This window comes from Etheostoma spectabile, chromosome 10 (genome assembly GCF_008692095.1).
Source record: "Etheostoma spectabile isolate EspeVRDwgs_2016 chromosome 10, UIUC_Espe_1.0, whole genome shotgun sequence".
NCBI classification, from domain to species: domain Eukaryota; kingdom Metazoa; phylum Chordata; class Actinopteri; order Perciformes; family Percidae; genus Etheostoma; species Etheostoma spectabile.
The window spans coordinates 14,321,183-14,333,245 of NC_045742.1; the positions used below are offsets into that span (position 1 = coordinate 14,321,183).

A 12,063-nucleotide genomic window follows, 5' to 3' on the forward strand; every position below is an offset into this window, starting at 1 on the left:
AAGGTTGCGTGTTCAAATCACGTCAGGGTCAATGTTTTCCCCCATGAGCAGCCTTCTTTCTATGCGTTGATTGTAGTTAGTTTTAAAACCGTACATGGGAATCATTATGTTGTCTGATAGATAGTTTTCGTATCTTGCATTGAATTTTGGAGCTTTTTACACCGCAGGAACTGGTAATATTTACTATACAATTAAATGAATTAAATATTACAAATGGAAAAATACTATGTATATGTATAAGTAAGTGTAATTAAGTGTACAAACTGTATGCAAGACGGGACAGGACACAATGTTTGCTGTATTTTGGCACTTGCTGAAGCTGGTTATTGCTTGGTATAAAAACACTAAAAGAAAAATAATTAAAAGCATATTCTGGGCAAAAAGAGGAATGTTTATGTTACTTAAATGATGCATGGTTGTTATGATTTAATGCATGCAGGATGGATCATGAAATCCTGTTAAAGTGTTATTTATACATGTGTGAATTCCTGCGTATCAATGCAAAAAATTTAACTTTTTTCAGTCCGTGTACTGAGGCCGAGAGAAAGACTGAGACACAACACACGGACAGACAGACAGACAGAACCACACAGTGACCCACGTGTCTTTTCCACCAGCTTTAGGATGACCCCTCCGACGTGGAGGCCAGAGTCCACGCTGAGGGTGACAGGTGGCGCGTCAGACCCCAGGTCCTCCACTGTGACTGACAGGTCCCACGCCGCCATACTGGGGAAAAAGAAGTCTGGCAGAGCAGAATAGACAAAAATGAGAAAAAAGCAAGAAAGACAAACATGGGAGACAGTAAAAGAAGAAAAGAAATGATAGTTTTAGCAACATTGTAAAACTAATAACCACTTATTATGAAAAGCTGCTCAACAAATGCTCTTTAGATAATCTATTACACAGTATGTCACAATTTGAATAAGCTTATATAAATAACATGTGTGTGTTTTTGTTTAGTGCAAATATGTGACAGCACATTCAAAGCAGTAGAAGATGAACAGTCTTACTTACTCTTACCCTTATTTTATTAAACTGCCAACATTTGTTCACATCTGACATGAAACATTTTCAGATGTATGATATACTTAATAATGAAGTGTTTTAGCCATTATTATTTCAGGGACCTTTACATGTCACAAGTTAGAAATGATGCACTTTGATTTATGAATACATTGTTAAAATGCCAGAAGAAAACATTTAAAAACTCTCTAAAACAAACAGACATCACATTTCAGGGCTATAAGCCAATTTTAGTTCTACTATAAATAGTCAATGTTCAGTCAATGTTTTCTGCATTAGTTCACATCAGTGCATATGCAAAGTGTAATAACCTTTTCAAATGTGACATAACTTGATAGATTTGATAGTAAAAATCCTGCTTCAGGTTTTACAGAATATTGGTGATATTAAATGAGACAAAGACAATACATGACCTGTCAATCGACTGTGAGAAAAAATACTTTAACTCGTGGGTGAATATCACATGATACTGAGTAACACTGACACACAAACAGACACAGTGGATGGGAGTCCAGTTTGATGAGCACTTCCTGTTTCTGACTTGAACTATCAGATCAGGGACACACACTTCCGCTTTCTGACCCGCTGAAGGGGAGGGGTTCGTCCAATGGCAACTGCATGTGTATGACAGCCAATCTCAAATAAATTACATTTAAGGATTAAAATGTATCTGTATTTCAACGTCTAATATCACAGGCAATAGCGCATAACAATAACTAGATGACATGCCCGGACCCCTCCTTTTTTTTCAGGCCTAACTTTCTTTATCTGCATGTTTCTGAATACAAGTTCTGATCTGTGACTAGTTTACTTCTTACATTATATTTTCTTGTGGCCTAATGTGGCCTAATAATAATGTGGACTTTATATTTAACGCAGAAGCCTCATAAGTGCACATGCTGCCTTAACACTCTGTCCTTTTGTTTCTACTTTTCTCTCTCTCTCTCTCTCTCTCTCTCTCTCTCTCTCTCTCTCTCTCTCTCTCTCTCTCACACACACACACACACACACATACACATACTTAAAAAGCCAATACCTTCAGTCTCCTCTGTCCAAGGTTTTGAGAATTGGAAACTGGGGGACCCTTGTGCCTCTGTCAGATCTCTGAAGACGTTTCCCAGGTTTTTGGTGGAAACGTGCAGCAGTTTCTCCCCTCTCGGGCTGGGCAGGTTGTGGTTTGTGAGGCTTGTGTTACTTCTGTTTTTTGTCAGTTTCCGCCAGGCGGAAATGTGAAAAGAGCTCAAGTTTTGACTGACAGGCTGTGTGATGCACAAAAGGCAATGTTTGTGTGTGTGTGTGTGTGTGTGTGTGTGTGTTCACATAGCATATGTGGGAGGTTTGATATAAGATATTAAATGGACAGATAACACACATTATTGCTCTCCTCCCTTTGTCTCTTTGTCTCCCTCTTCTCGAGAATTGCAAGCCCACATACAATAGATTGATTAGTGATCATATGATCATAGTTTGTCTGTTGCATAATCAGCAACATAGTTTTATGGTGAGGGTTATGGATCCAAAATTTTAGTAGCAGCTTTTGTTGATGTGCAAAGTAAAGAACAGAAAGATTAAATAGGCAAATGTTTACCGTTGAGAGCAAATAACTTTGTCTTCATCTTTCCTTCTAAAATAGACAGCATTTTGGTAGGCCTAATAGCCTAATAATATTACTAATAAATGCAGATTATCTTGATGTCATCACATATTAATTTGCTTACTGGTTTGATTTGGGGAAAATAATTTTAGAAACATGACCAAATGTTTCTGGCATTCAGTTGTAGACCTACAATCCGCAAGGGGGCAACGTTTTCCTTCGGGTGTCGTTATTGGGCAATAACAGTCTGTGACTGTATGGTACGAAGACCAAAACAAACCAAATTTAGTAACGTGATACGGATATGTTCAATCAAGTATCAATACTCAGTGTATCTGGTCTCGTAATAATATTACGAACCGAGCAACTTTTGTAGAATCGGAGATATTAAATCCCCCTCGTCTTAGCCTACTTTTGTATTTACTAGTTTATAAGAATTTGCTCGTTTGCGTGTAACCTCATGTTGTAATTCCAATATTTCCAACAGTCTTGAAGGAGGCGTTTGGTTGTTGGCTCCGGCTTTCTCATGCCACCTAAATCGGGGGGTGGACATCCAGTGTTAGATTTACAATAGAGCAGCGCAGATCACGTTGTAGGATATTCTTTTCACTGATAATAGTATTAATAAACTGGAAATACAGGCCTGGATTCCGCACTAATGCCTATTGACACGTTTTAAAGTGTGTTGTTTAGCGACAGCCAACTGTCAACCCTTGTAAAATGGTACATTCCACATGTGAAACTTCCACAACAAAAATGGCACATGAGAACGAGAACTGCAGATTGAACTAACCGACGTTTCTCATCAGCGTCCGTACCGAAAACGAAACCTAACCACACGGTGTGGTTGACACACTGATCCAGGTGAAGCAGCAGTAACACGAGCCGTTAGCCCCCTCAGCGTCACTCAGGCATGGCACTGCAAATATATATCAGAGCCCCACTATGCACTGGCCCTCTGTCCCGTGTCCGCGCTCACTTCCAGGGAGCCGGTGTCAAGTTCAAACACTTTTTAACTCCTGGAAGCCTCCGGCTGGGAGGACAGCCAGCAACAAGTCCTGTCCGCGGCCATATTAACGCTGCCCCCCGAGCTGAGAAGTTTTCAACAACAACAACAACCGCAGCACTTTTGAAGTCCAGTCAGGGGAACGCCTCTTCCTCACCCCGGGGGATGAGAGGTTGGCTGGGCAAGGTAGCCCTCGGTGCCGCCCTCGGAGTGAGCACAGTCGCTTTGGTCGATTCTCTCCACACCGGAACAGTTACCGCCATGGCTCGCAAAGTTAAACTGGACTCCGCCGAGGGAGACTGGAAGGAGACCAAGGGTGAGACTGTTCAGCCAAGGCCTAGACGATCAAAATTACATTTTTGCAATGGCTTCATGCAACGTGCTTTGTGATCAAGCTAAAGAGAAACGTGTGCTGTCTGAACATGACTCAAACACCTGTCCGGCTGGTTTTGGCTGAGGCTAAGATGTTGTCTACCTGAGTTGGCACAAGACTAAAGAATAAAAACTAGCTACCCTATATGCTCTTAAATGGATGATACCAAATAATTATCACAGCAAATGCAGCAAGTCCATACCAACATTAGACCTGAAAGAGTGAAACTGATTGTAAAATTTTGTCTTCTGTTATATATATATTACACTAAAAAGCCAATATATGAAAAACAGTGTAAGCCAGTACAAAGTAATTATATGCATTTGGGTTGCAAAATGATCATTTTAAATTCTTATCTAGCCCAAGAGGATCTTTTGATTTAAAAACTATTAATTTGATAATTGTGCAATGTAGAAAAGCAAGCAAATTAGTTGAGTTTAAAAAGCTGAAACTCGCAAATATTTGTTTTTTCTTCTTTCTAAAAAATGAATGCAGTCGGCCCTAAAGTAAAGCACCTTCTGTGATATGTAAGCTTTGCTTGTCTTCATAAAGTAAATCTGTACATAAGCAAACTGGAATTTGAGTGCAAAAGCTGCACAGAGACCATTAAGTACTTTTTAGGGTACTCTAATTTTATAGTAACATGCGTTAGGTTTTATGTAGGAATGTAAGTGTTCATTAGGTGGGTATCATAGATCGTAAAAATAAGGTGGGTATGCATGAGCTATTTCTTCAGTCTGGTATGCAAACGTGTTAATGCAAAACTTGCTATGTTTCTCTATTCGTTAACGTAAATAAATACTAGACAAAATATTTATTTTATATCTAGCTAACTGATTCACTGTCTTCCGCTCTCTTTCTCTGTTGTCTCTATCAGACTTCTTGCTGTCTCTGTCTGTGACGGACAGGCGTGAACACTACAGGACGTCTAACTTCGTGCCACTGGACGACATCTCAGTCTGGACTCCCACTGCAGGTCAGACACCCAACATCAGTCAAAGTCACTGTCAAGATCACTCAGAGTTGGGTGGTGCTGCTGGTGAGACTTTACTAGAGCGATGCATAGACATGATAACACATGAAGATAACACTTTCAACAGTGTTATCAGATGTTTGGCCACATTACATCAAAGCACTTTCTAAATTAGGAATATAACGTAAGGGGAGCTCATTGTATGCAAAATATAAATATATTCATATGTAATATAACCTTCTGATGCAGGCAGATAAACAAATTAGGGACACACAAAGCAAAAGATGAATATGCTGACCTTAGATGCAATGTAACATCAGAAGTTTATGGAAGGGTAAAATACCTGACCAGGTTCAGGAATGACTGAACAACAGCCAGTTGAATTGGAAACCTCCCTATGGATACTGGTGGTGATGAGATGATGAGAATGCTGAAGATCTAGATGTGATGAGGAGGTGGACTTATGATGAGAAGGGCCACAACGTTTTAAAATGACAGCTGACAGCAGCAGAGAGGAAAACAGATTCAAGCTTTGACAGCAGGGACTTAATTGGCTGATGGAGCTTGTGCAAAATCTGATTGGTTTAACTAAAACATACATAATCAGCTGAACGAATGAAGCATTAAAGTAGTCCTCCTGAATAAACTTGCGCTGAGCTTCTTGTTTGTGTCTCATTATCAGGCGGTTCTGAAAAAACTCTCTACCAGAGGAATGACAAATTGGACAAGAAGATTTCCCTATACAGCGGTGACATCACCAAGCTGGAGATAGACGCTATTGTCAACGCAGGTATGTGTGTTTAAATGAGTGTTTGTTTTTAGTTGGAGCTGTGTGTAGATAGTCATCCAACATGGTCCCCAGTGATCATATTTCACACATGATGAAATAAAGTGAAAAACAGATGAAACATCATTTTATTTTCACTGTTTTGCAACAAATGTAAAATTCAGCAGGGGAATAAAAAACACATTCACAAGAACAATATGAAGAAGAAAGCCAACCAGTGGGGAAATATGACAAATAATTATGGATTAAAAAAGTGATGCGAAACTGAGCGCAGTCTGATAGCCTACTGTATATACATATATTTTTTATTTTTCGTCCTGTCATTAAGCTACCGAGACCCTGAACTTCTCCTTGGGGATCAATAAACTTACCCACCTACCCACCTACCCACCTACCCACCTACCCACCCACCTACCTACTACTATATCTACCCACCCTACCTACCTACCCACTAAACCACCTACCCACTTACCACCTACCTACTATTACCCACTACCCATCTAACCCACCTACCCACCCACTACCTACTACCACCCCACCTACCACCACCTACCTCCTACCTACCCCCCTACCTACCTACCCACTACCCACCTACCTACCTACCTACCTACATACTCCCCACCTACCACTACCTCCTACTACCTACCCACCTACCACCTACCCACCTACCTACCTACCTACCTACCTACCTACACTACCTACCTACCTACCTAACCCACCTACCTACCTACCTACCTACCTACCCACCTATCTACCTACTACCTACCTACCTACCCTCACCTACCCACCTACCTACCTAACCTACCTCCCTATACTACCTACTACCACTACCTACCTACCCACCTACCTACCTACCTACCTGCCTGGGACACCATTCGTTATCACAACCAAACACAACTCTGTTTTTGTTGTTGCATCTTTGCAACTGGTGCCTACTGCTGCATCTTATTGATTATTTTCATTACCTGTAAACATGTTGATTTTTTTCCCCGACCAAATCCATTTTTAATCTATTAGATGTAGAAAAATATTGAAAAAGTACTGTACGTCTTCAAATGTCTAATTTCATTCTTTGGACTGACAATCCAAAACCCAAAGATATTCAATTTACAATAATTATTGTTTGCCATGTTTGCCATTTTTGCTTTGTTCAAACAATTTATAATATATATTTATAAAGTTAATTGGTGATCAAAATTGTTGCCAAATAAGTTTTAATTGACATATTGACTAATTGTCTCAACTGACATGAAAACATAATCAAATCAAATTAAAGTTGTTCTGGCAGAAAATCAATTTTAATGTGGTGAAATGTTTTTTTTTAAATGACTTGCAGACAACAAGACAATTTATTTGTTGCTATTAAAATATCTATAATCACATGGACGTTTATTAATACCAAAATGTAATTATGTGGGCTTTCCATATAGACACCAATGTAATACTGACCAGTTCTAAAATGAGTTAAACTGTAATGAAAGGCGTCAGAAGTAAGCAGAATAACAATAAAAAGCTGATACCAAATATAGGAAAAAGCTCATAATGTGAATGGATGTATTCATCTAACCTTAAAACATTTTTATTAAATGAGTGACATGATCTTTATACATTTTTAAAGACAAGTATGCCCGCATAACACACTTCCTCCCTTCAGTTGTTCCAGGATTAGAGCGTTTTCCAGTGACCTCTAGATGGAGCCAAAAGCCAGCTCATTAATTGAAGACTTTTTCCCACAAGGCTGTTTGGGCATTTGGGGGAAATTGAATCGGTGCCTTGGCACAGACGGTGCATGGGGGAGAGTGAGGCAGGCCAGCATGCCTAAATGATGCTTGATGATGAGGCTTTAGCAGAAAATGAAAGATCTTCATTGGCAGCTGACTATCAGCAGGTGCACGCTGTGGCAGCATCCATTGAATATGTTGATCTTTCACTCTCATTTATTGCATTACTGTTTGTGTGTGCTTGCGACCGTTCATGCATCTGCCTGCAAATGTTAAAGTAATTACGTTTGTATATACATTAAGTAATTGTAATGTATCTCTTGTGTGTCTGTAGTGGCGACTTTGTGTTGCAGTGTGCGTTTTACAAGAGCTTTTTACAGAGTCGCACGATGCAAAGTAGCATTGAATTAACAAGAGGAAACGGCTAGTAAAGTGTCATTTAGCAGAGAGGACAAGGCAAGGTGAGGGAGGGAGAGAATGCCAGAGGAAACATGACTGAGAGACAGAGCATGAGAGAGACTCGGCACACCAACTCACAAAAAGCGAGGGGAGATTCTGAAGGAGTGAAAAGAAGACGATAAAAGAGGTAGGGAGAGGACACAGGCTAGCATTTAAATCTCGGACTGCATTGCCATGGCAACAAGCAGGTACAGGGTACCCGCAAAGGGGTTTTGGGCAGCAGAGTCTGATCATCCTTATTCTGTTTGTCTGTTTTGACTGACTGGCCGGCCAGCTGACTGTCTTCGTAGTCATTTTGTCGACTTAGCGGCTGACCTTTTCATTCGATGACTAACTGATTGACTAAGAGGCTTTCCGTGATGTCAGTTGCACTTAAAGAGATATGACATTAAAATAAAAGAAAGAGGCCAACAGACATTGAGGGACAAGAGAACAATTATAAAATAGACAGTTAGTTGTGCTCATTTAGAAAATTGCTTGCAAGCCTATTCTCCCGTTGCAGATCTAACAGTAAAGCCTGAGCGTTAGAAAGAAGCCAAATCAGCGCCTGTGGTTTTTGACATGTGGAAAGGAGTTTTGCGGATTTCTTTCTGGCTGCTATGAGAGGCCTTGAAGTATCATTTAGCCCATAACGCAGCAATCATTCAATTGAAGTCAACTGTGGCCAATTATACGCTATACTGGCAGACTAGTAGGCAGGTTGGGAGGGGGGCTTCCAGGCCTGGCTGGTGGTGAACAGTTGACTACAGACTCACAAAAACACATGTAGATGTGGATACATACAGAGAAGCACTGGAGACCTTTGAGTGAACAGGTGTAAACTAAGTAATGTGCTGCTCCACCCTGTTCCTTCCTTCCTTCCTTCCTTCCTTCCTTCCTTCCTTCCTTCCTACCTACCTACCTACCTACCTACCTACCTACCTACCCTCAGTCAGCACTGATTGATCAGGTATGGAGGGTGTTGCACGGAGGCTGGGTGGGCACTGTTTGTCGTTTGTGTTGGTGTCAATAAAGATCGGATTTACAGTAACTCTTCACCCCTCCCACGTCCCCTCCTCTTCTCCTCCCCCTCCTCCTCCCCCTTCCTCCTTCCTTCCACACTTTTACAGCCCCTGGCTCTTGCCCACTCCTATAAAACACTACAAACATAAAAACCCACAAGCACTTAAGAGCCTTCCTGGTGGGGATGGGTGGGGGGGTGATATGGAGGGAGGAGACGCGACAGAAACATCCTCCTCTTTACACCCCTCAATCACTCCGTTTGGAAAGGAGAGAGAGGATGGAGGGGAGGATATATTGTCTCTGATGGCTTTCTGTAAGATGGATTGCACATGAAAGTCTTTGGAGTGATGAGTTCTTGGTGTGTGTGTGTGTGTGTGTGTGTTTGTGTGTGTGTGTGTGTGTGTGTGTTGTGGGTGTGTGTGTGTGTGTGTGTAACTAACTTTGCATTAAAACCTTTTTTCAAATTGATTAATGCAAATTTGCTTACTCTACTGAGCTGCATTTTCCCCTCGCAAAGTACTATTCCTCATTTCCATTCCAGCACTTACTCTCAGCCATTGTCGTGAATTTGATGTGTTTGGCATTTTATATATAATATATTATATTATATATATTCTTTCTTTTATTTGCCCTATCTTTTTTCTCTGCTTAGACTATATTAATTAAAAGATTTAAACTGGACATATAAGTTCTCTCATAGTATTTCTTTGTGTAATGTCCTTTTTTCAGTTTGGGTGTGTGTGTGTGTGGTGTGTGTGTGTGTGTGTGTGTGTGTGTGTGTGTGTGTGTGTGTGTGTGTGTTGTGTGTGTGTGTGTGTTGTGTTGTGTGTGTGTGTGTGTGGTGTGTGTGTGTGGTGTGTGTTGTGTGTGTGTGTGTGGTAAGTGGTAAGTGTGTATGTTTAAGTGTGTAAGTGTGTAAGTGTGTAAGTGTGTGTGTGAATGCAGAAGGAGAGTCGGCTGCTAAATCTTTCAGGCTAGACTATAAAAAACTGTCCCTAAAATTAAGCCCTGCACCGTCAAGTGATAAAGAATATTCTGGTCCTATCTCAGTCTTTAGAGCTTGAACCACTTGTCATCGTCACAATTTCGTGTGTGTGCGTGTGTGTACAGGACTGACACCTTTACACACCTGTTTGAATGTATTGAAAATATTATATACATGTATGTCTGCATGTGTACACCTGCGCACAGATACACCTGCTGCCTAAAATAAACAGCGGACATGAACATGGCTCTATGGATGGATGTGTGTGTGCGGGGCGATATCATGACGGCTGTGCGTGCTTGTGGTGTACCTTTGCGTGTGTTTTGAGTGCAGGTGTCCTATCATGTTTGTGTATGCATGCATGAGATAGGGTCTCCCAGGTTTTCCTCTGCAGGTCAGAGATAAAGCTGTTGGATGGCGCTGGAAACCCTCTTACCGTGGCAACAGCTGAGAGATACAAGATAAGAGCCAGTAGTTTTCTTGGCCTGCAGGTGACAGGCTGGATGTGAGAGAGAGAGAGAGAGGGTGTCTGTGGACTGTACTGTAACTTCCTCACAGATAAGAAACCTAGAAAGAAAGCTTGACCAGTGAGTGGATGGATAGCAGGGTCGGGATGTTGACCTGATGTTGAGCGACAGGGAAAGAAAAAAGGTCAGACTTTATCTCACTTACAGACTCCACTGAATGCGTAATTTTCACTGTCAGCGTGGCATCATTGTGACGTAGGCTTTTAAAAAGGAACATTGTCGGTCATAAGGACAGTCATTTCTTCATAGAAGCCAAGCACAAACAAGCCAGTTAGAACTAATTTAAGACTTGAAAAGCTTTGTGATATTCACAGAAAAAACATGAGATGACAGTGATGACAAAATCAAATAGTACAATTCAGTCAAGACATTATCTGAAATACATTATAGGTGGCAGTAACTCAGTCCGTAGGGAGTTTAGTTTGGAACTGGAGGGTTGCAGGTTCAAGTCCCAGTGTGGACCGAAGTACGGAATGTGGATTGGTAGCTGAAGAGGTGCCAGTTCAACTCCTGGGCGCTCCCAAGGTGCTCTTGAGCCCGTACCTCCCCCTAACCGCTCAGGGTGCTGGTCCAACACCGGCATCCCACTCACTCTGACATTTCTCCATTTGTGCGTATGTATTTCAATGTGTGTGTAGTGATTAACAAAACAAAGAGTACATTTTAAGGGGTGTAAAGAGGAGCATGTTTCTAGACGCTGTCCCCCCCTTCACATTTTCAACAAGCTGTTTGTTTTGGAGACGTCGAAAGTTTTTTTTAGAACATTAAAATTTTGGGCTCACCATAATTATAACATCCAGATGTTTTGGTTCCTCCTGGTGCTTAAGTTCTCAACTGATGGGACCTTACTGCCTCGCTCCAGTTGTTTTAGTGGCACAAACTGCTGCGGTGAATGCGTTGCGACATTTAATTGTCTTGTCATTGAAGACATCTCCAATTTTCCACATCTACTATTCACAATAAAATCATCAGGGTTGCTGATTATATTTATTATCAATACATCTGCTGATTATTTTGACTGTTAGTTTTGTCTGTAAAATGTAAGAAAATGTTGTGTATTTTAATGCAGTGTGTAATATCTTTTTAGAGCTGGAATAATAAAAATATTAATTGGATTCTAACTTCTCAAATGTGAGGATTTTCTCCTTTTCTTTTTCATATATACATTAAAATCACCTTGGTTTTAAGTTTCTGGATGTTAGTGGAGGTGGCACGCCACCGCTATACAGCACTGTGTAAAAGCCTGGTAGGATAATCAGAGCTTTGACACTATCTCACTGTAAAATGTAAAGATAGATAAATTAATATGCAGCTTGAATTTAAGACATCAGGACAGCAAAATAATTGCAATATCAACTTAATGTTTAATTATTACAGAACTACATATAAGAGGATAGCTGTAGGGGTAAGCATCAATAATTGAACATTGCCTCCAATGTGAAATAAACACAGTGGTGGAGCATCTTTTATTGATTCCAGAGAAGTCTGTGGTTGAGGAATACCGATAACTGTAGTGGGGGCTGGGGGGTTATAGAGGATGAAGGGACCAAGGCGTTGGGTGGGCATGGATGCAGACAGACAGACAGACAGACAGACAGACAGACAGACAGACA

At 40.9% G+C, this 12,063-nt stretch overlaps 2 protein-coding genes across 4 annotated transcripts in view; one reads left to right on the forward strand and one right to left on the reverse strand.

The window, feature by feature from the left end:
* fermt3b (FERM domain containing kindlin 3b) overlaps window positions 1-2,231 on the reverse strand; it is a 10,826-nt gene extending 8,595 nt beyond the window's left edge. Inside the window, exons 1-2 of the mRNA XM_032528270.1 lie at window positions 2,059-2,231; window positions 602-731 (exon numbers count right to left, since the gene is read on the reverse strand). Of these exons, the coding sequence (XP_032384161.1) occupies window positions 602-725 (124 nt within the window). The 5' untranslated portion in view covers window positions 726-731; window positions 2,059-2,231. The remainder of the gene's footprint in view (window positions 1-601; window positions 732-2,058) is intronic.
* A 1,134-nt stretch (window positions 2,232-3,365) lies between these two features.
* Window positions 3,366-12,063, forward strand: part of macrod1 (mono-ADP ribosylhydrolase 1) — a 102,315-nt gene continuing 93,617 nt past the window's right edge. Inside the window, exons 1-3 of one of the 3 annotated variants that reach the window (XM_032528281.1) lie at window positions 3,366-3,939; window positions 4,874-4,972; window positions 5,652-5,759. In XM_032528281.1, coding sequence (XP_032384172.1) covers window positions 3,531-3,939; window positions 4,874-4,972; window positions 5,652-5,759 — 616 coding nt within the window. In that variant the 5' untranslated portion in view covers window positions 3,366-3,530. The remainder of the gene's footprint in view (window positions 3,940-4,873; window positions 4,973-5,651; window positions 5,760-12,063) is intronic. The other 2 variants (XM_032528280.1, XM_032528279.1) reach the window with 2 other exon arrangements.